Source organism: Amblyomma mixtum, chromosome 4 (assembly GCF_055824585.1).
Source record: "Amblyomma mixtum isolate Tamu chromosome 4, ASM5582458v1, whole genome shotgun sequence".
NCBI lineage: Eukaryota > Metazoa > Arthropoda > Arachnida > Ixodida > Ixodidae > Amblyomma > Amblyomma mixtum.
In genome coordinates this window covers 64,851,687-64,872,428 of record NC_143015.1, presented here as the reverse complement: position 1 = coordinate 64,872,428, position 20,742 = coordinate 64,851,687, and the positions used below count along the sequence as shown (strand labels likewise).

At 49.2% G+C, this 20,742-nt stretch overlaps 1 protein-coding gene across 2 annotated transcripts; it reads left to right on the top strand.

Moving 5' to 3' along the window:
- The first annotated feature begins 198 nt into the window (after positions 1–198).
- On the top strand, positions 199–16,683 carry LOC149346638 (casein kinase I-like). Of its 2 annotated transcripts, none has more exons than XM_089586556.1 (4): positions 199–621; positions 7,362–8,174; positions 9,969–10,274; positions 14,502–16,683. In XM_089586556.1, the coding sequence occupies exons 1-4, from the start codon at positions 546–548 to the stop codon at positions 14,555–14,557; spliced, it is 1,251 nt and encodes a 416-aa protein (XP_089442682.1). In that variant the 5' UTR covers positions 199–545; the 3' UTR covers positions 14,558–16,683. The 2 variants fall into 2 exon arrangements, with proteins under 2 accessions (XP_089442682.1, XP_089442681.1); XM_089586555.1 differs by having other exon boundaries at positions 201–621; positions 7,362–8,170.
- The last annotated feature ends 4,059 nt before the right edge of the window (positions 16,684–20,742 follow it).

Sequence of the window (20,742 nt, the reverse complement as noted above, 5' to 3'; positions counted from 1 at the left end):
GAATTCTCGAAAACAAACAACACATTGACGATCGCAGGGTCCGTAATCGTTTTATTTTGCTCCCCAGCGCCTCGTGTACGGCATACGTAGCACGGACGCAGTAATTTAAACGCGTAATTACGGGCCGCTTGCGCAATTTTTCTTGCCACGACGCCTTTGTGGTCGCAACTCGTCTGGCAACATTCATCCGGGGACTCGCTGTGCGGAGTTTCTGGCGCATGCGCAGAGAGGTCGCTACAAGATTTGTTGGGAAAAGAGTGGTGCGATGTTTCCGAAAAATCCAAAGAATCCTCGTTATGAATTGACTCCAGCGGTATGAAAACTAACAAGAAAGGTGCTTCGATAGTGGCCTAGCGCTATCCCACAGGTCCCGAGCCGGTGAAGGTCCCTGCCGCCGAGGTGAACCGCTGCAAAGAGTACGATATTGTTGTCAGAATCGCCCAGTATCCTTCCAAGATGGCGGCGTATTTTCGTTGAAGAAAAATTGACAGGGTACCCCAATTCGTTTCGTCCGAGCGTCCAGCGGCCGATTCCTGCCTCAAGAAATGGAGCTTCGGGTCGGCAACAAGTACCGGCTCGGACGGAAAATTGGCAGCGGATCCTTCGGGGATATTTATTTGGGTAAGTGGCGATGACCAGCGCTACTCCGTCGCTCTCCTGCACAGTAGTCGCTCGCGTTCAGCTGATGATGACCCAGACCCATTTCGGACGGCGTAGGCCCTTCCTTCCGGGCTTGCGTACTCGACAGCACCTAGTTCAGGCTTCGAGCTTTAAATCCCGATGTGTCTGTGCTCGTAACGGGGCCTCGGAACGCCCCTTAGCGCGGGCAGCTCGCGACCGTCGGCCCCTGAGCCTAGAGTTCTTTGTACCCTGACTGGGCGTCTCGCGAACGGGACACAAACCGCTGTGGGGGTCTACTTCATGCTCGGGCACGTTTAGCCCACATTTAGTTCCGGCGAGGGTCAATTCTTTAAATCGTGGTCCTCGTAACTGGGGACTCGTTAACTTGCGTCGCGGCGCAGGGCATTGTGTGCTAGACCGCTTTTGTGGTGTTTGTTTAGTTGGACGCGAGAGAGCGGGCACCCAAATAAGTCTCAGGGTGTGGACGGGCCGGGAAGGATCTGCGATGCATCTCCGTTGTCTTGTCAGCCGCGCGAGACGGGTTCTCTTCGGCGCGTTTTTAATTTCTGGGCGGCCACCCCCCGTTGCCGCGGGCGGCTCGGTATTGTCGGCAGCGAAAAAGGTTGCGAGCACATAACTACGCGCGGAGGCGGCAATAACAAAAGAAAGGGCCGGCTCTCGGTAATCGATAGGGCTCGCGAAACGTTTTCGTGCTCGCGAAAAGGCCCGTGGCACCCCCCGTCGAGTTTTTCAGCCGGGGTCAGCTGTGGTGTGACGGCAGTCGCCGAATTTGGATCGCCACGGGACGTTTTGTCGCAGCGAGCTTTTTCGCAGCCGTCGACCGCGCGCTCCCCCCTGCCGCTCAGCTGAGCGCCGTAGGCAGGCTTCGCTGGTCCGCTGTCCGTTGGTGCGTGCGTTTGTGCGTGAGCTGATCGAAGTCGGTAGCGGCGAAACGTTCGTGTGGGGTGTGTGTGTGAGCTTCTTTCGCGCAGGCGTCGCCGGCAGGATCTTTTTTTTTTTTTTTGCCCGGTGACCCGCCGTGACCAACGTTCATTCTGTCATGAGCGGACCAGCGGCTCATTTTACGTAGGCAGACGAGCCGTTCTCGGCGGCTCAAGTAATGCAATAAAAACACAAGCAAAGCGGCCTGGGTTACGGTTTGGTGGCCGTCTAGGGTTGCCTCGAAAGAAAGCTCCCTTTTTTTTATTTACTTTCCTGCCGCGCCTTCCGTGCAAATGGGCGAGACGCGTAGCAACGGCGTTGCGGTTGATGCCACCCCCCATCCTCTCATCATCCCCGTCCAAGCAAAGTGCGCAGTTTGTTGCGAGGTCCGAGTTCCGGCGCTCGGAACAGCCTAGGGGGGATATCCCTCGGATCCTTGACACTCGTAACCCCTGCCTCTTGGAGAGGTTGCGGTCGCACGCGATGGAGTGAATTGCCCGTTTGATAAGGTGTCGGCCCCGAGCTGTTTTGGCGGCCCCCTGTTGCCCGTTAATTTACTTATCTACTGTAGCGACTTGTTTTTTGCCGTGAGACTGTTTACGCCGCTATCAGCGCATGTCCTTTCCTGATAAGCGAATTTTTTAGGAGCTGAAAGCTCGTGCCGACGCGCGCTTTTGTTTTTATGGATTGCGTCGTCTTCAGAGAGTGGTCAGCGATGAGTCACCGTAAAACCCTGACAGGGCTGCCAGCATAAAGAGCGGCATGGTCTCGTGGAGATTTTGCGGGAACTACGAACATCTCTGTATGGGATGTGCGAACAGTTCTGCAAAAAAAGTTCTTAGTTTTTAGTTCGCCTTTCGGGCACATTTGACATGCAGAAACTGGCAGGCTGATTTGTGTGTGGTGACAGCAGTCCACTAAGACAGGCGGAAGATAGAGCTAGATAGATGCAATGCCCAATGAGGATTGTGAATTTTAATGTAAAAGTCACTTGAGCTTTTAGCCAGCAAATTTCCCTGCAGTGCAAGAAAAATACTCATGCAGCAGGTTTTGGGTACCTTGGTATCTCTACTCACATTCCTACAGTTGCAATTTTTTATTCTTCATCTCTTGTTTGCACGTATTGGTCTGTCGGAGTTGCACTTGACATTTTGGGCTTCATGACTGAACGACGGGCGTAGCTTCCACACTGTAGGTAGGAGCTGGTGTGATGAGCAGATTAGGAAAGCGGGCGAGATTTCGCCATGCACGTGGTCACAGACGTGGCAGCCAGAGGGACGTTTGTGCAAGCCATCTGTGGTCTTTTTTTAGCAATGTTGAAGACGTGTTAACGCAGATGCATCAATGGCTTCAGTTATTGCTGCTGCTGGCCTGTCACAGATTCTTAAAAATTCGCATGATATCTTGTAGTTGTGTAGCCATGCACATACTAAGCTGCTCAGTGCAGTTTCGTCATCCCCTCACATCGCTGCTGCATCAGGATCATTCACAGCTGCGTATTTCCACAGTTTCTTCCTTAGAGACCCAGCCCTTTATCTTTCACTGCACACATCTGTAGCAGGCTGGGCATGACACTATGCTCTTAGCACATGTGCAGGTCACAACTTGCAGTAAAATATACATTGTGGGTCATGCTTTTATCATATAACAAGGGGCACGTTGCTGTTGTACAGCATTCGCACAGGCTATGTAATGTGACTAAATGTTGGGAGGGGGGGGGGGGGTTCAGTGTACTTTATGTCAAAGTACTCATCTTTTTTATATATACTAGTGCAGGCAACAACTTGTACGACTTTGCATCGTGGGTCATGCTTTTATTGTAGTTGTAACGGAGGGAGGGGGGGGGAGGGGGGGGGGCATATGCTCTTGTACAGATATCATACTAGTTGCACTGTGTAATGTGCCTTAGTAATTATCTGACGGTATTCGATGGATGGCTTCGTGTCAGTATTGTGATAGAAAAAAAAAAAGAAAAGAACGCTTTGGTTGGGCATGCATGTTAGGTGATCTGGAAACTGGCTGGCACATTTTCAGGTCCAGTGAGATGAGCAACCATTTGAGCAGTACATATGACCTCATGTTTCTCTTACGTATCATGCAACTGGTGTCAGCACATCCCTGGACATCTGCACTCAGTCCAGAGTACTGTTGTTTTGCTGAGTCACTGCTGCTGAAGCATGCACGATCAAGTTTAAGCTGTCCGCCACAATGATTCGGGCACTGTGTTGCTCAGGTGTGTGGCAGATGGTTTGGCACCAGTTATAACAGCACATGTTTAAGTACCTCAGGAGGTCATATCCAGCCATAGTACCGTCCTGCTTGCTTTTATTCCAGCTGCAATGGGTATGACACCAAATTTTTTATTTATTAGACATCTCTTGTCAGATGCAAAGATAGGCAACATATTCAGACCTTGGAAGGGTACGCGTATAGGTCCTGTATCCTTGTAGTTCACCTTGGCTGTTTGTTACTACGTTCAGATTCTCCTTATTGTGCGTGCGCAGTGGCCTTCCAATTCTATCTGCTTTCAACGTTCGCAACAGGGACCGCGTGACTATACGGCATTCCTCTTCGTACTGACCTGCACTGCATGCATTGATGTAATTGGGTAGTGCGTTGTGAGATAAGTAGAAAGCGAATACGATTGAATAGCTAGGCTGCACTGAAGCACTTCTGTTTACAGCTGTTTTAGAGCGTTAATCTCTACTTCTCACGTTCTGGGAAACTAAACTTTGTTGATCCAGTGTATATATATCCCTGTGTGGCAGGCATCAAAGTCGGGCCACTTAGTCCAGACATTCATGTAAAATTTGTGGGCCAACTATTTGCTCCAGAATGTTCCGGATGGTGTTGTACGATTCAGTGTTTCTTGCAGCATAAACTTAAGAGCCTAGCTCGTGGCAGGGATTCGAACTGGCAACCTATGTACACCCCCCCCCTGTGTAGGTGTGTGCTCAGGAGGATGGTTTCACCAAAGCAGTCCTTTGTTACGTACTGTTACTATTAGGGCCATCTTTTTTCATTCTTGCCTCTAAACTTTCTGCGGAGTGCTGTGATGCTTTCCACTTTGCTTGTGTCCTCTTGTTTTCTTCCTTCTTGTTTTCTTCCTTCTAGTTGGGTTCACTGTCAGACTTGTTTAACTTGGTATCTTGTCCTAGTCTGGCTTTTCTTTTGCTGACGCTATGCAGTGTCATTGTAATGGGGGGGGTGTTCACTTTATTTCCCTCCAGCCATGTCCTTTTGATAGCCTCTGCCGCCCTTTCCGGTCATCTGTTGGGGGTCGCCAGACAGCGGAAAAGTGCACACCTGGTCAGCAGTGGGCATTGCCCGACAAAACATTTTGTCTGCCATTTCTGTGGTGAAAAGGGCACGCTGTCTGATGGGAACGGTGGTAGCCTGTAGGTTGGCTTTTTTTTTTCTCCCAAGGGATGTTTGATCACGTGGTTTTGGTGGCCCTGAAGCAGTGCGAAATTATCACGGTGTAGCTTCCATTCCTCCTGTCCTGTTTTACGAAGAGTTGTTAAATCATTTTGTAGGAAGAGAAGACGCATTCGTTGGTGAGCAAAATTAAGTGCTGCCTTTGAAATAACAGTTGTCAGCAGCAAGTTCCAGCTATGTAACTAAAGAGAACAGTAGTGCATCCTGCAGCGGTGAAGATATACGAGCGAGTTTTTTCAAAAATACCCCACTCGGAAGAAGTTCTGCTAAAGACGTAGTGAAACAAAAAAAAAATGCTTTAAATAAATGTTTATGACCAAAATAATCACTTGGCATTCCCTTTACTTATCAGGGCTAGAAAGCCGATAAGAGTGCTGACTGGAGTAGTAGTCTGTGGGGAAACTACACCTGGCCGGAAAGGGTTAAAGGATTTGCCAGCTGTGTCTTTGTAAGGTGTTGCAACTTGTATGGTGAGGGGGCCCTATCAGATGACCTGCGGAGGCTAGAAACTGTTTGCCGTAACGTGGTCGTCCATGTTGTTTCATCAATACTTGTCTGCTGCTGCTTAGCTTGCTGGACATTCCATACAAGAACTGCCAACTGTAATATTCCGTTTGGCTGCTTATTAGCAGCTGCTGTGTTGGTACTGGTAGACATGTGCAGAGGTTTCAGCTGCCCATGGTTTGCTGTGCCCAGCATGTGCTAGCCTTACACTTTAGGCCACTGCTGACAGTTGTATTGGTGTTTTGAGGCATGGAGTGTTGTCATAGGTGTTAATGTGGCGTTGGTGCGCATGCGAGGAACCTCTCAAGGCAGTTGCTGGGTGGAGACTGGGGGTTTATTACCGTAGAGGGAGAGAGAGAGAGAGAGAGGGAGGGCGAGTGTACAAGAAAGCACTTTCGCCGCTGTGGGAATGCAGACGGTCACGGCAAGGAAATGGGGAATGCGCCAGTCGACGGGGCCGTGGGACGTCGTCGGGGGAGACAGACGCCTGCCTGCTTTTGTGGGGAATGGCCGGCCCGCGCTTGTTTCTTGGAAGCGGGCGGCGGGTTTGCGCGGAGGAGGCAAGGGCTGCTGGAGCGGCCTTGAGTCGAACACGACAGTAGGCATCTGTCCAATGTATTTGTTTGTACACTGCGGTTTAGTATAAAAAGAAACATGCACCTGCATTGGCCCGTATTCTGCATTTTGTGAGTGAATAATGTCGTCAGGAAGAATGATGCACAAGCATAACAGGTGGTGCTGCAACATTGTTCATCGCGCGTGGTGCGAGATTCCTCATGACTACAAGACCCGAATGTGACTGTCTTGAACAGCAGTCACATGCTTTTTCTGTCATTTTAGCCCATACAGTGCAGCAGTGTTTATTGCAGCATGAGTTCACGTGTTTGCTGTTCTTGGTTGAGCGAATGTGAATGAAAAGTCCAGGGTGTTTGTAGGAAGGGGTTTGCACAGGGCACTCCTCTACAGCTTAGCCTTATGTGCATAGGCTAGCCACCCTTAAAGGGGCTGCGAAACACTGCTTGGGGGGGTACCGGCTATAGTTCCGGTGGATTCTTTGTCACACAGATGCTGACTTAAAAGGAATAACAGGAGTCGGTGCACAGGAACGGGAGTTATTTAATGAAGAAATTTCAAAATACAAGCAAACAAAACGCTGCCCTCAACTCGATTTTGGCGGGGCTTCCCACTCCTATTTTGCTCTCCCGATGACGGCACCTGGTGCAACCAATCAAAGCAGCCTGCCAGAGCACGTCGCGGAAGTTTGCACTCCATGGTTGCCTGCTCTGTGTAACTCGTTCTTGCTGAGACTGGCAGCGTCGTTTCCATGCCAGAGCCCCTGGTGGTGTATTTTTATTTTACTTGCTTTGCAGGGCTTTTATCTAAGACGAACAAGTTGTTTTTGTTGATCTAATATAAAACACCGACAGGTGACAAAATTTGTCTCTATTTATTCACACAATTTGCAGTATATTTACTGTTTGTCCAATCATCAGCTCGCGCCAGGTGATGTCATATCCGCTGCTGAAACCCGCCTCTGTGCGGGGACACCATCAGAGCCAATAATTTGTTTTTGGGAGGACATTAAAATATTAAAAAACGGAATATGCGCGGTATTAGCGATGCAAATAGCACCATTGTAACTCGCTGTATGCGATCAACAGGCAAAACAGTCAACTAAGATTGTGTTTCTGGGCCCCTTTAATGTGTTATTTTTCATTCTGGATCACAAACATTGTAAAGCGTTTGCAAACCGCCAAGTGAAGCACTGACGCACACAGCTGCCTGTGCCCAGTCTCTGTGGGGGTTTGTGCGTGTGTGCTGTGGTGGTCTCACGATGCGTGCCTGTTCCTGCGCAGGGACAAACATAACGACGGGGGAGGAAGTGGCGATCAAGCTGGAGTGCATCAAGACGAAGCACCCGCAGCTGCACATCGAGTCCAAGTTCTACAAGATGATGCAGGGCGGCGTGGGCATCCCCCTCATCAAGTGGTGTGGCTCCGAGGGTGACTACAACGTCATGGTCATGGAGCTGCTGGGGCCCTCGCTGGAGGACCTGTTCAACTTCTGCAACCGCAAGTTCTCGCTCAAGACGGTGCTGCTGCTGGCCGACCAGCTGGTGTCACGCGTCGAGTACATCCACTCCAAGAACTTCATCCACCGCGACATCAAGCCCGACAACTTCCTCATGGGTCTGGGCAAGAAGGGCAACCTGGTCTACATCATCGACTTTGGGCTGGCCAAGAAGTACCGCGACTCGCGCACCCACAACCACATCCCCTACCGGGAGAACAAGAACCTGACGGGCACGGCGCGCTACGCCTCCATCAACACGCACCTGGGCATTGAGCAGAGCCGCCGCGACGACCTGGAGAGCTTGGGCTACGTGCTCATGTACTTCAACCGGGGGAGCCTGCCCTGGCAGGGCCTGCGGGCGGCCACCAAGCGGCAGAAGTACGAGCGCATCAGCGAGAAGAAGATGTCGACGCCCATCGAGGAGCTCTGCCGCAGCTTCCCCTCGGAGTTTGCCACCTACCTGAACTACTGCCGGTCGTTGCGCTTTGACGAGAAGCCCGACTACTCGTACCTGCGGCAGCTCCTACGCAACCTCTTCCATAGGCAGGGCTTCACCTACGACTACGTCTTCGACTGGAACATGCTCAAGTTTGTGAGTACGCATCTGGGTCCCCCTTCCTTCCTTCCTTCCTTTCTTCCTTCTCTGGGGTGAATGTGCGAGAACGTTGCTGCAAAACACACATGCAAGTGGAAGATGTGCTTAGTCTTGGCATTAAAATGACGGAGGAAGAACTGCATCATTGCACCTGCAGGACCTGTGCTTGAGCAGCTAGCCTGGTGAAATCAGTCTGCTGTTGAATCTTTTTGCAGCACTGAAACATGCAGCTCTGCATATAGGGGCACGCACACGGGAATCCGTGGCCTTGAATGTTGTTGCATCGTCTAGTGAAATCTGTCGCTAGGGTTGAGAAATTCAGAGTGGTGTCGCATCTTCTTGGGATCCTTGTCATCCGTTGCATTTGCCATTGGCGAGCCAGTGTTTTGTACTGAAGCCAGTGAATGGCATTGCTGGCTAGCTGTCAGTCCTTGCTAGAAGTCAGTCGCTAGCTGCGTTCCTACAATTTAAGGCTGATTAGCATGCAAGCCACTGAGCAAATTGAGCGACGCTTCTCAGTAGAAATTTTCCTGGAACCTCGTCTCTTGGGCTGTTCAAGCTGCTGCGACGGTAGGAATCGTGAGCGTTTCTGCTTGCATGTGAAACCTTCTACACCTTCTCTGTGAGTGACTTGTATACAGAACGATAACGCTGTGTAAGTGTGAAGCTGCGTGTTTGTCAGGCATTCCTTTGTAGCAAGCACCTAATCTTGGCATTGGGAAAGTGAACTGCAGTTTTGTCTTAACTCGTTATTCTGAATTTCGTACGCAGAATAACTGTTTTTCAGGCACCGATTTGTGTTGTTTTTGCTCTGGTCTCTGGAGAACTGATGAGGACTCCTTTGAACAACAATAATTGTCAGCGAAAGACTTTGCCGTGCCTTTTGGAAGTCCTGTGTAGTGGCTGTGTGTTGCTGTTACATTTTTTTTTTCCTGTAGTGCTCTCTCGCGTCCTCCTCCAAATCATGTGGAGTCTCATTCCCCTTGGAGGTCAAGTCCTATTCTGGAAGGCACATTTGAAGCCATGCGTGTAGCAGTCAGCAGTAAGCTTACAAAACTGTGCAGTCATACCAGTGAAGCCTCTCGTGTGTAGCTGTTGTTGAACTTCGCAGCGTCTTTCCACGTGGCAGGGCTGATCCTTCAATCTTGGCCTTCCCTTTGGGTTTGTCCTTTCTTATAAGAGTGGCTTAAAAAAAAATTTTAGGGCAGGTTACACTCTAGTGTAAGACTGATGACAGAGCGATGCTGTTTGAGTTAGGTTCGAATAAGTGAATCGTGATTTTACTCGTCATTTCTATCTGTTGTCATCTATAGTAACCCCCCCCCCCCCAATAAGATTGACGAGCACTCAGTCATCAGTACGTACAAGTGTTTATTTCAGTACCACCCACGGACTCCTGACGCCCTTTGTCGGAGCGGACGTCAACTAATACAATAGTTGTCGTCCGCTCCGGCAGGGGGCGCCAGGCGTCCGTGGGTGACCTCATTAAGGCCGATTCACACGACGGACCGTTCGCCCGCGGCCCGCGCACTACGTGTTCATGCGTCAGCACATTTAGAGGCGCGCTGCCGGCCGTGAGAGGCCGCGGCCGGCAGAGCGCCTCTCAAAGTGCTGACGTATGAACACGTAGTGCGCGGGCCGCGGGCGAACGGTCCGTCGTGTGAATCGGCCTTTACTGTGAACACAGCCACCACCGCTGCACACGACTAACGGAACATCCTCCGGCTTAAAACAGCGTAGCTGTTGCAAGTGTCCCACCGGCTGATGAGAGCCCCTTGTGCGTGCGTGCATGCAGGGCGGCAATCGGAGCCAGGCTGGCGCTGCCGAAGCGGGGGGCGCCACGGGGGTGGTGGGCGGAGCCGAGGGGCCCGAGCACCGAGCTCAGGCCGCGGGGGGAGCCCAGGGGCACCACGCATCCACGGCGGCCTCCCGGGGCCTGCCCCCGACGACGGCCTCGGGCTCCCAGCGGCCCCCCTACCGGGGCACCTTCCTGACCGGCATGAACGGCGAGCAGCACGGCATGCCCGCTTCACCCCCGTACCCGCCCTGGAGGAAGGGCACCACGGACCACCACAACGCCGCCTCCGGAGCGCTCACAAAGGTACAGGTGCCCCGACCACAGGCACCAGTGAACGGACGTGACGGGACTGGTAGAGCATGAGACAGAATCGTTTGCTATGCGTAGACGCCAACATTGTCAATACTTTTCAGTGTTGTAACAGGTTTAGCTGTTGCATGGTCTGGCTCATCCGAATCTTGGATTTTTGCCGCTATAAGTGCGGGGCTGCTACCTGTCGTCGCCGTGAAATACCATTTGTCGGACAGATGGCATCACTTCAGTACAAGAGAAGTTGTATCACTTCAGTACAGGAGAAGTTGTGGGCAGACTTCAAAGCAAAGCTGATGTAATTTCAGCACTGTGTCGAAAACCTGTGCCATTCATGAAATACGCAGTTGGGATATATTGGCAGTGCAGACCAGGCAGTGGTATACCTGGACATGCCAATGGCCGCTACTGCGCACAGTGTAGGTGCCCCAGAAGTCCTCGTTGGGACCTCTGGGAGTGAAAAAAAAAAAAAAAACAGGACACTTGAGCTGCACTTTTAGAGTATGATGCAATAGCAATGAGAGCTCCCTTCAGTGCCTAGGGTGCTCTTTGCACCAGGCCTCCTTGTAACCAAGTCAAGTGGCTGAGGGGAAGCGTGCCTGCCTCGGGATCCAAAGGGTACAGGTACGATTCCCATCCCGTCCCAGTATTCTCTTCAGTGCAGTTAATTTACTTTACGTTCTTACATGTCGTAATGATGTTTAAGCCATGTTACGACACACAATTTATGTGGTGTTTTAACCACTTTTCAACTCTGCCGCTCCACATGTAATGTCACCACCTTTTTGGCTAATACGCATTTTCTCGCACACCACTGGGTTCTCCGCCTAGTGGGAGCCTTAATGCTATCATGTTAAAACTAGACTGATTACATGCCTAGCAGATGGCCTCAAGCTCCCATCGTACACAAAAAAAAATAGTACACTGCTATATGTACAGTCGGGCCGGAATGAAACGCGAACAGAGCATGTCAAGAAAACAAAATATTTTACCTGCCTACTTTCAGCTGAAGTGTACAACTAGCCTGATTCATGTGCCTGGGTAAAGGGCCTACTGAAATGCATAATCGAATATAGGTTGTAAAGGAATATCTCGCTGCAAAGCAGAAATGTATGATATATGCGTGTTCACGTTTTATTCCGGCCTGACTGTACAGTAACTGTAATAGTTCATAGCTCAGCTTCTAGAAATTAGTTAACCAGCTTACCAGTTAGCACGATCCACCCATCATATTTACTCACGTAATGAACCTATCACCACTTTTATCGATGAGAATTTACATTTCCTTCTTTTAACCTCAAGTTTAAAGCATGCGCCTGACCATTAGGTCCTGTGTTCAGCATGTTCACTTTATCTCGCCACGATAGGCCGTTGGCTATCACAAATTAATGGGATTACACTATGATACAGCAAACACCTTTTGAAGCAAATGATGCTGAATACCAGCCACACAGGAATAAAGTGATGCAGGGATGTAACTTGTATGAGCGTCAACCGTGCGCTTTTGTTGCTGGTGATGGGTGGAGAGACGTATATGAAATTTTGATTTACAAAAAATTCCCCCATTGGGCGTTTCATGCTGTCTTTCGATGCATGCCAGACATTGCCACTTGGTGTGGGGTAATACTATACATACCCTGATATCTACAAACTTTTTATCTTACAAAAACAGCCCCAAGAGCTATAGCAAATGTGGATTTGCTCATACTCTACAAAAGCATTGTTTTTCATGCACAGGGCCTATAAGTGTCGTGCGCGTGTTTCACATTTTACGCATGTGTAGATCACAGCTTCACGATTGGGTTACTCTTTTGGCCAATTTGCTCATAAATCCAGTGTGTCGAGGCAGCATGAGTACTAGTATGTACTGTGTCCCAGAACGAATTTGAGTTTACAGATGATTTGATTTGATACCTTACAGTCAGCAACATCCAGAATGTGTTCCTTTAGCATATTCTGCTTGTGATTCTCATTTCTTGTCAGTTGTTCTTATTAGCGTATTTACTCGCATAATGATTGCACTTTTAAAAAAAAAATTGATGCAAATTTAGGGGTGTGATCATTACGCGGGGCAAATTTTTTACAAAAAATTTTTGAGCACCGAAAACGCGAACAAGTCGCAGGCAGACAAACCGCGGGTAGCAACCCGAGCTTGCTACCCGCGGTTATCGCGAACCGAGCTCGGCGATCTCTTATGTCATTAACTGAGAAGGTAGAGTGTGAAAGGCGCACGAGCTGGCCTGCTTCAAGAACGTACTTTCCTCGCACTAAATCACATTCCAAGAGCAACGCATCAAAATAGGCAGTGTGTATAGTGCTGTGCGACGGCGCTTTTATGCGGCCTTCGATCTCGTCCGATAGCGCAGCAACAGTGCACAACAGCAATGTCCCACGGCGCTCTATCTACGCATTTTACCGCCGTTACGCCGAAAAATGTCCAGTCCCTGCCGCATCATTGATGTGCTTAGGTGACACCCTCGCAATGCTCGGAGCACTGGATTCCGTGCGTTTACCGCAGTGGTGCCGCCCGCGAGTGCGGTGGACGACGGCGCTGTGCGCTCCCTAGTCGTCGTTAGGCCTAACTTGTTTCGTATCGAAGCCACAGTGGGCAGCGCTTTTAAATTGACCTACGCTATAATGAATGTTCTACTTACGGCGCTATCTTTCTGACAACCTAATTGTTTCATGTTAAAAGAAATATGTTTGATTGATTTCAGCGACGCCTTCGCAGCAGAGCTGGCTAAGCGGATCGGGTCACTCGCGCTGCAGGCAGCTGCTACGCGGCTGCGAACGTAAAACTAGCTTGTATCGCAGTTATTACTCCTATGGACAACTCGTTACAGGTCAGCGATCCTCGAGAAGGATTCATTTCTGACGTTCCCATATCCCAGGGCTTATTATTTATGAAAACAATAAAGTTTAGCCGGATCACCGCGGCACTTCGTTCGTTGCACTGCAACCCAGAACGGTGGCGAGACTTGCGACAACGGGGAGCCGTGATTAGAGATAACCGCAGTTAAGTTTGGTATCCGCGGTTAAGCATAACCGCATTTAGACTGCCCGTGCGACCACAGGTCAACCAACAGACGGCTGCCGCTGCAATGCTGACAGAGCAAGATGGTAATCTGCACGTGCCATCTGTCAGACAGATGTCAAGTACGATCATCGTCAGCTAGACTCTACATCGTCGGCCAATTTGGGGTGCGATCCTTACGCGGGGAATAAAAAAAAATGGAATTTTGTCAGCAATATTCAGGGGTGCGATCATTACGCGAGTGCGATCATTATTCGAGCAAATACAGTCGTTTCATTTTTAAACTCTTACAAGTCTGTGCTGTAACGATCCAAAAGTGTTCATATATTTGTTGCACAATACCTTTTTTTTTTAAGTGATTCGGCCATTTGTGTTCTTCCCTCCAAACTGCTAACTGAAGCAACCAGGGGGGTTTGAAACCTAGCAAAACCGCAACTGCAGCTCTTTCTTTTTTCCCTCTTCCTCAGCCATGCACATGGCTGGAAAAAAAATAAGCCTGTAAACCTTGAACTTTTTTTCCCAAGGTCTTTTCCAGCTCTTCTCTCGTGTTGATCAGGCGGTACATCAAGGGGCAAATACGCTACCTATGATAGCAGCCTCCTTAATAGGCCTTTGGGCTGTGTTAAACTACATTCAGTTTCATACATAGCAGGCAACGCTCCTGTTTGTGCTGGCCAAGTCCGTGCCCGGAAAGTAGTTTGCCATACAACCATAGTGAACTGAGGTATATTTCATTACGGCAAATCTTAGATACTGTGAATGGCAACCTCTTGTATCTTCTGCCACATTTTCGTCCTGTGATTCATCGAGGCTTCGAGAAGCAAGAATGACATGCAGTGGTATGATATGCGGCTCGTAGGGCAAGCTCTCACTCCATCCACGCCTAACAAGTAGTCCACACTCAGTGCAAGTTATAGCTAGAGGGCCCGTACACTGAGTGTCCCTCAGTTTTAAGCATGATTTTCAGTGCTACGCCTTCATTTTACACCGCTCTTTGTTTTCGTCCGAACACTCACTGAGGCTTAGAGAAGGACGAACAATACATGGGGGAGTAGTAAGGTTTCGCGGAAGCGCTACTTCGCCAGCCTCTGCAGTGTTGCCCGCAGTGTATGAAACTGAGTGTAGTAGTGTACGTAGAGCGAGTCCCTCAGACTGACCCCCTCTCCCATGTGCTTTCCTCTTTGCAGAGCGGTGTAGCAAAAGCCTCGGACAGGTAGAGCGACAACACCGCAAGCACTACTGATGGGTGTCCCCCCCGCCATTTTCTTTTTCCCTCCCCCCTTTGCTCTCCCCACCTGTCTGTGGGGCCGAAGTCGAGGGGGAGGGGCAGGGCGCTCCCTGAAGTGGGAGCCACGAAATCCTTGTTGGACCGCAAGGCTCTCTTAGTCCAATCAAGACAAGCAAAGAGGAGCAAAGAGGGGGTGCAGCCCGACTAGGCTTCTTCTCTGTCCAGTCCATTCTGCGAGGGAACAACAACAAGACATCGCAGCGGCGGCAGTCGCAACTGTGGCAGGACTGTGGCCCTTTTCTCCAACGTTGCCCCTCCGTTTGGTTGGGGTGGTGGGCAGGCGCTGTCTGCTGCCGTTGAGAGCGACGACGACAGAAGACATCATTGGGAAGCTTGCGACGTAAATCCCCTCATTTTCAGCCCTGCCTTTTTTCTTTTTCTTGCAATGGATTGCTTTCCCTTTGCGTGTGCGCCCTTCCCCAACTTCTTTTCCCAGGTAGGGAAAAGTGCAGAACTGTTGCAAATTGCGGCCCTCTCACCGTGCTATCGGGCATATGTTCTACATTAAAAGAGAGAAGCGGCGTACCTCTAAGCGAGTGAAATCAGTTGGCTGCCTAGTTTCTTCGTGCTGTCCCCACTTTTTTTTTATTCCCTAGATCCCTAGTTTTGCATGGGCAGAGATATGGAGGGGCATGCATCTGCTTCTTCCCAGTATATGTTCCTTCCCACTCATTCCGACTCTTCGCCAACCCCTTGAAAGCCAAGTGACGACTACTCCGTTGGAGTTGGATGATCAGTGCCGTCGTCTTCGCCGGCGAACGTGCTTGTGTCCTCTGTGTTGTGCTTGCTGCGTTCCTCCCCATCTCCCTGCCACCCCTCTCCCCCCCCCCTTTCTTTTGTTTTTGTCTAGGCTCAATGGCTAGATTGCTGTTCGTTGTGTCCAGCAGGTTGGCGTCAGTCACTTATAGAGCCATCCTGCAGCGCTCTTTAGATGAAATCTCAAAAACTGGTACACTTAACTGTTCCTTTTTTTCTACCTTTTTTTTTTTCACTTAAAATCGCTGCTTTTACAGTGTCGGTGGGAGCTGTATTCGTTTCGAATGAGAGTCTTCATTCAAGACGCGGGGGTGTATGGCAACTCAGGGGACTAGGAGATGTCTGTTTCTGCGCCAGCTTTTATGCGGGGAGCAGTTTGTAAATTTGTCACATGCGTATAACATAGATGCGAGCTCTGTTGGCACAGCGAGAGCGCCAAAGTGAAGGAAGTGTTCCCAGGAGGTGGGGGGCGGCGGTTGCCGATTTTCATCTCCTGGAATGGGGGGTAATTGACCCCCTATGTGTTTTTTTTTTTACTATGTCTCGCATGCGTGCGCAGCTCTTCCCCCCCCACTCCCCCATTCTTTTTTTGTACATAAGAAAGAGCTACCTTGTGTTCTCGGCCGTCTGAAGACTGCGCACGGAGGAGCCACCGTGTGAAAGTGGAACTCGTTGGAAGCAATGAAATGCAGGCTGCCAAGATCTCTTCCGCCTGGCCAGTAGCCACACCCGATACACACATGCGAACATATATACATGTATATTTGTTTCTTTTTTGCCTGTTGTTGGCTGTGTGCATCCGAAGGCACGTCGGTGCGACGCAGGGGCTGGCGTTTTGTCGTTTTCCTCCTTTCGTGCACTGCTGATCTTGGCGGTTTCGGCTTTGTGTCGTTTTTGTTTTACGAAGTGTAGCCCTCTGCTGGTTTGCAACGAAGGGGCGAAAAGTTTGAAGGCAGTCAGCCTTTGCAGAACTTTTTGGTGTGGGATGTGCGCAATGGAGTTAGTATACAGCTCTTCCCCCAGTCCCCCAATAGGTTTCGTTTTGTTTGCTGTAAAAAAAAAAAAAAATTTCTTGTGACATGTTCCACTGTGACTGAGATTGCCCCGCCCTCTTTGCCATCGCAACTCGGGTGATTCGGCGTTAGGGGTCCGAACTGTTGACTCGAGTGAACGTTGCCGGTGCATTTTGTCCTTAGCCTCGTCCCCTCCTCCCCCCTGTAAAAAAAAAAAACCGAAGCACCTCAAAGCCTGTGAAAACCTTACTCCCCGAATCTTTCTCCTTCCGTTGTAACACGTGGCAAAAAAAGTCCAGCAGCAGAGAGAAGGAGACAAAAATATACAGGAATATTGTCACGTGGCATGATGGGAAGCGGATGACACATGGTTGTCACGTGGTGTGGCGGAGAATGGTTGCCAGGATGCTTTTTCACAGATGCCGCCGAGACGTGGACTTGAATCTAGGCTTTTTTCATTATTTTTTGTAGGAATGGAAATGACTTTGTAAAGCACTACAAAGGAGAAACGAAAAAAAAAGTGATTACCCTGTGCTGCGTGCGTGAGAATGCTTGTGCGAGTGGGAGCGTCTGTTAAAAAATTGTGACTGGTTTTCGAGTGCGTGGGTGCGTGTGTGTGCAGTGTTATAAGCTTGTGGAAATTGAAGTCAGGTTTCTGTTTTAACATTTTTATATACATAGTACGCCGAGGAAAAAAATGGACTCGAGGAAAGAAAACAAATGATGATGCTTTGTTTGACTGTCTAAACTGAGTAAATAAATATATTGAATGTATTAAAACTTGAACAAGTGACTATGAGTGGTGTGTGCCTGTGCTGGCTGAGTTCCCTTTCGGGTGGCCTGGACTTGCAGGAGCGGCAACTTTTGATATCTTCTGCATGAAAGAAGCGAAAATTCTCATTCAAGTGACAGCCTATTTGCTTATTGACAACTATACTTCGTCTCGCAAGCTGTTTGCAGCACTACGGAAGGCAGAACTCTCTCGTTCAATCAGGGCTGCTAGAACTGTCGAAAAAGCAGGAAATGTAGATAAAAAGAAAATAGCCAAGCAACTGAATTTACAAGCATACAGGCAATACTTTTACAATCATTGGAGAAACAAGGGCTTAATTGCAATGCATATATTGCAGTGAGGAAAATTCATAGACGCCGTAATGGAGGGCTCCGGAATAATTTAGACTGCTTGTGCGTTGACAGGGGCTTGTTTTGCATTTCACCACCATTGACATTCGGCTGCCCCGGCCTGCATTCGACTCGGCTTAGTAGTGTAACCACGCTGGAATAAATTTATATACACATGGCAGGAACATTCAAAATACCTATGATGTGACAACAGAGGAACTGATACAAGTGGCGACAAAAAAAAAAAAAAGGCGTCAGCCTGTCCAAAAACGGATGAAAGAATAAAAAGGTATAAAGTGCCACCTGCTAGAAGTAGAAAGAAGCTATTAGTGCACCTTCTTTCACATGGATGGAGCCACCTGTCTAATTTACGGGGTGACAGGCACGTAGGAACACACTATTGTAGTGTGCGCCATCCTGATAGGACGAGAGAGCCTACCTTTCGTAGTGCTGTAAACATCTTGTGAGACGGAGTATAATAACCAGTCTTGGCGAATGCATAAGGCGGAAAATTTGATAGTTGATTCACGAATGCTGGGACGTGTGTGCAGGCCCATTACCGACTGGGAACATTTCAACATCTTTAGTAAGAGCATAACGGACTACCCGTACTGAGGGAATGAGTAAACAATAAAAGTGGGCCCAGAGTCCAGGGCAGCTGTACTGAGAGTTACCATGTACTACTATCACGATGTAAAGAAAAGCTAACAGCATGACACTGACGCGCTCCGCTGTTCGAATTTCTTTTGATGGCACTTTTACCTGGGTGGTAAGAAAAAGACGTTAGAGTCGTCCGAGAATGCATCAATCTTTTTGCTACCACCCAAGTTAAAGAGTGTTCAAAAGAAATGCGAACAGCGGAATGCCTAGGCTCCGCTCTGTTCGCATTTCTTTCCATCATGATACATATAGTCGTGCCTCTTTATATGGACAATTTGATTCCTGGACCAACGTCCATAAAGAGAGTTGTCTGTAATAACTAATCGTGGTGGGAAAAAAAAGCAGGTACTTGGAAGCGTACAGGCAAGTGGAAGTTATGCAAGAACATTGGAGGTTCAAGTGTTTATGCTGCTCGCCATTAGATGAATGTCCGTAAGACGTACGTGTCTGAAGGCTACATTCCGCGAACCACTAGTTCATATCTGTATTATAAGTTGAAAGTTGCTGAATGCAGCTGTCCACGAGACTTTATTGCGGTGGCATTCGAAGCCTCATCGGGAAGAAAAGGTGTCGATCGTAAAATTCGCTGACTGGCTAGAGGGAAGTGGCGTCGTCTACCGAAAGAACTATTCAACCGTGACGCAAGCTGCGAAGTGAGTTTTTTTATGTGGTAGCAGTAAACACCTCATCGGGAAGAAAAATGACTGGTGGCTTAACATTGTTGAGCACGAACTACTGTGTGAAAGCACGTTTTTTTGCAGGTGGACATTGTCGCCACGTCGGAAGTTTGTCTTTATTGCTGCGCATATTAACGTGACAAAAATACATGGACCCTACGGGCTCTGCATTTTCACCCTGTCCATTGTCCAGACAATGCGTTTCCATGTTAACGAGACATGGATACATCGAGAAAGTTTGGTTCGCTGAAGAATTGGCCATAATTCGAGTCGTCCATGTTAACGGGTCGCGGCTGTAGTCCTAGCTGAAATTTCGGTTTAAGACCAAAACGAATATCGTCAGGTGAACCTTGGGCCGGCGTCGAGCCAACGTTCAGCGTACACACAGGTGGTTAAAGCTTGGTAAAGTTTTTGCCGACGACGCAATGGTCAGCGCTGTTCAAACCTACATATATATACTGCGTTTTTTCGTTTGTCGTCTCCGCCTCAGGCCCTGCGCTGTCAAACGGTCTCGATCCTTCTTGCAAGTTTCGGGTTTCCAGAGCTCGTTTCATTTCTAAGAATGGACCAGAGTAGACCAGTGCGACCGTCTAAGAGTGGACCTGAGTGGATCTAAGAGTGGACCAGTGCGACCGTCAAGCCCGTCATTATCTCCGAGGCGGAAGAAATAGCCCTAGCGTTGGTCCGATGGCCCTAGCTGACTGAACGATGCAGAGGAGGTCTCTTGCGATGAACTCAAAAACGGGCGTGTCGCAACGACCTCGATGGCAGGGCGTGCAAGCAAGCAGCAAAGATACCAGGAGGCGCGGAGAAAGCTCTCAGGACCGGAACATGATACAGCACACACTAGTAGGGGCGCCAGGGCACGCGGTAGTAGCGGTAAACCAGGGAGCCGATGAGATCGCAGGGGGCATAGCAAGCCGCGGGATCTCGAATCATGGCTTCGAAGGAAACTCAAATCCAGTCCCAGCGACGTTCACAGACATACTAGATTACTACAGAGGTACCAGCGAAATATATCCTGAAAGTTCGTTTAACAGTACCTTTTGCTGGGCTAGTTGGTGTGACATTGTGTTCAGAAAGGAAAAAACAGCGCTAAATTCTACATAGACCACAAAGAAAGACGGACAGGACGGGCGCTGACTCCAACTAAGTTTATTGAAAGCCACATGTAGCATATATATAGCCCGAAGAAGGTGAACGCATGCGCATTTCCCACATGGCAACAACACCCACACACACAAGTACGATAACTTCTCATAATCGCGTATTTTTTAACAATCTGTGTTCACTTCCTCGTAGGGAAATAGAAGTGCACTTTTTATCAAAGAGAGGGGTGGCATGTGCGTCAGCACCACTTCTATTTCCCTACGAGGAAGTGAACACAGATTGTTAAAAAATACGCGATTATGAGAAGTTATCGTACTTGTGTGTGTGGGTGTTGTTGCCATGTGGGAAATGCGCATGCGTTCACCTTCTTCGGGCTATATATATGCTACATGTGGCTTTCAATAAACTTAGTTGGAGTCAGCGCCCGTCCTGTCCGTCTTTCTTTGTGGTCTATGTAGAATTTAGCGCTGTTTTTTCCTTTCTGAACAAAATATATCCTGGTCCACAAAAAAAAAAAAAAAACACTAAACAAGGAGGGGTCGTCATATGGCGGCAACTGCAGACAGACTCGTACAACCTCGATAGGTTGAGCGAAATGCACCCAACACATTATAAAAGCATTTGGTGCGGGGTAACCCCACATTATATCGCATCACATGGGGATGAGGCCACACACTGATAAACCCAAGCATTGGGGATCATCCGAGTGCAGCGCAGTGGGAGCACGCAGATGCTGACCAGCAAGGACGATAAGGATCACGCCTGGTCCTATTTGCCAACCGGTCAGCAGAAGCAAATAGCG

Bases quoted from the DNA above. Each gene is read 5' to 3' on its own strand.
- LOC149346638 (XM_089586556.1), top strand. From the start codon at position 546: ATGGAGCTTCGGGTCGGCAACAAGTACCGGCTCGGACGGAAAATTGGC. The intron at 622-7,361 runs GTAAGTGGCGAT...GTTCCTGCGCAG, and splicing joins CTTCGGGGATATTTATTTGG to GGACAAACATAACGACGGGG. The intron at 8,175-9,968 runs GTACGCATCTGG...GCGTGCATGCAG, and splicing joins GAACATGCTCAAGTTTGTGA to GGCGGCAATCGGAGCCAGGC.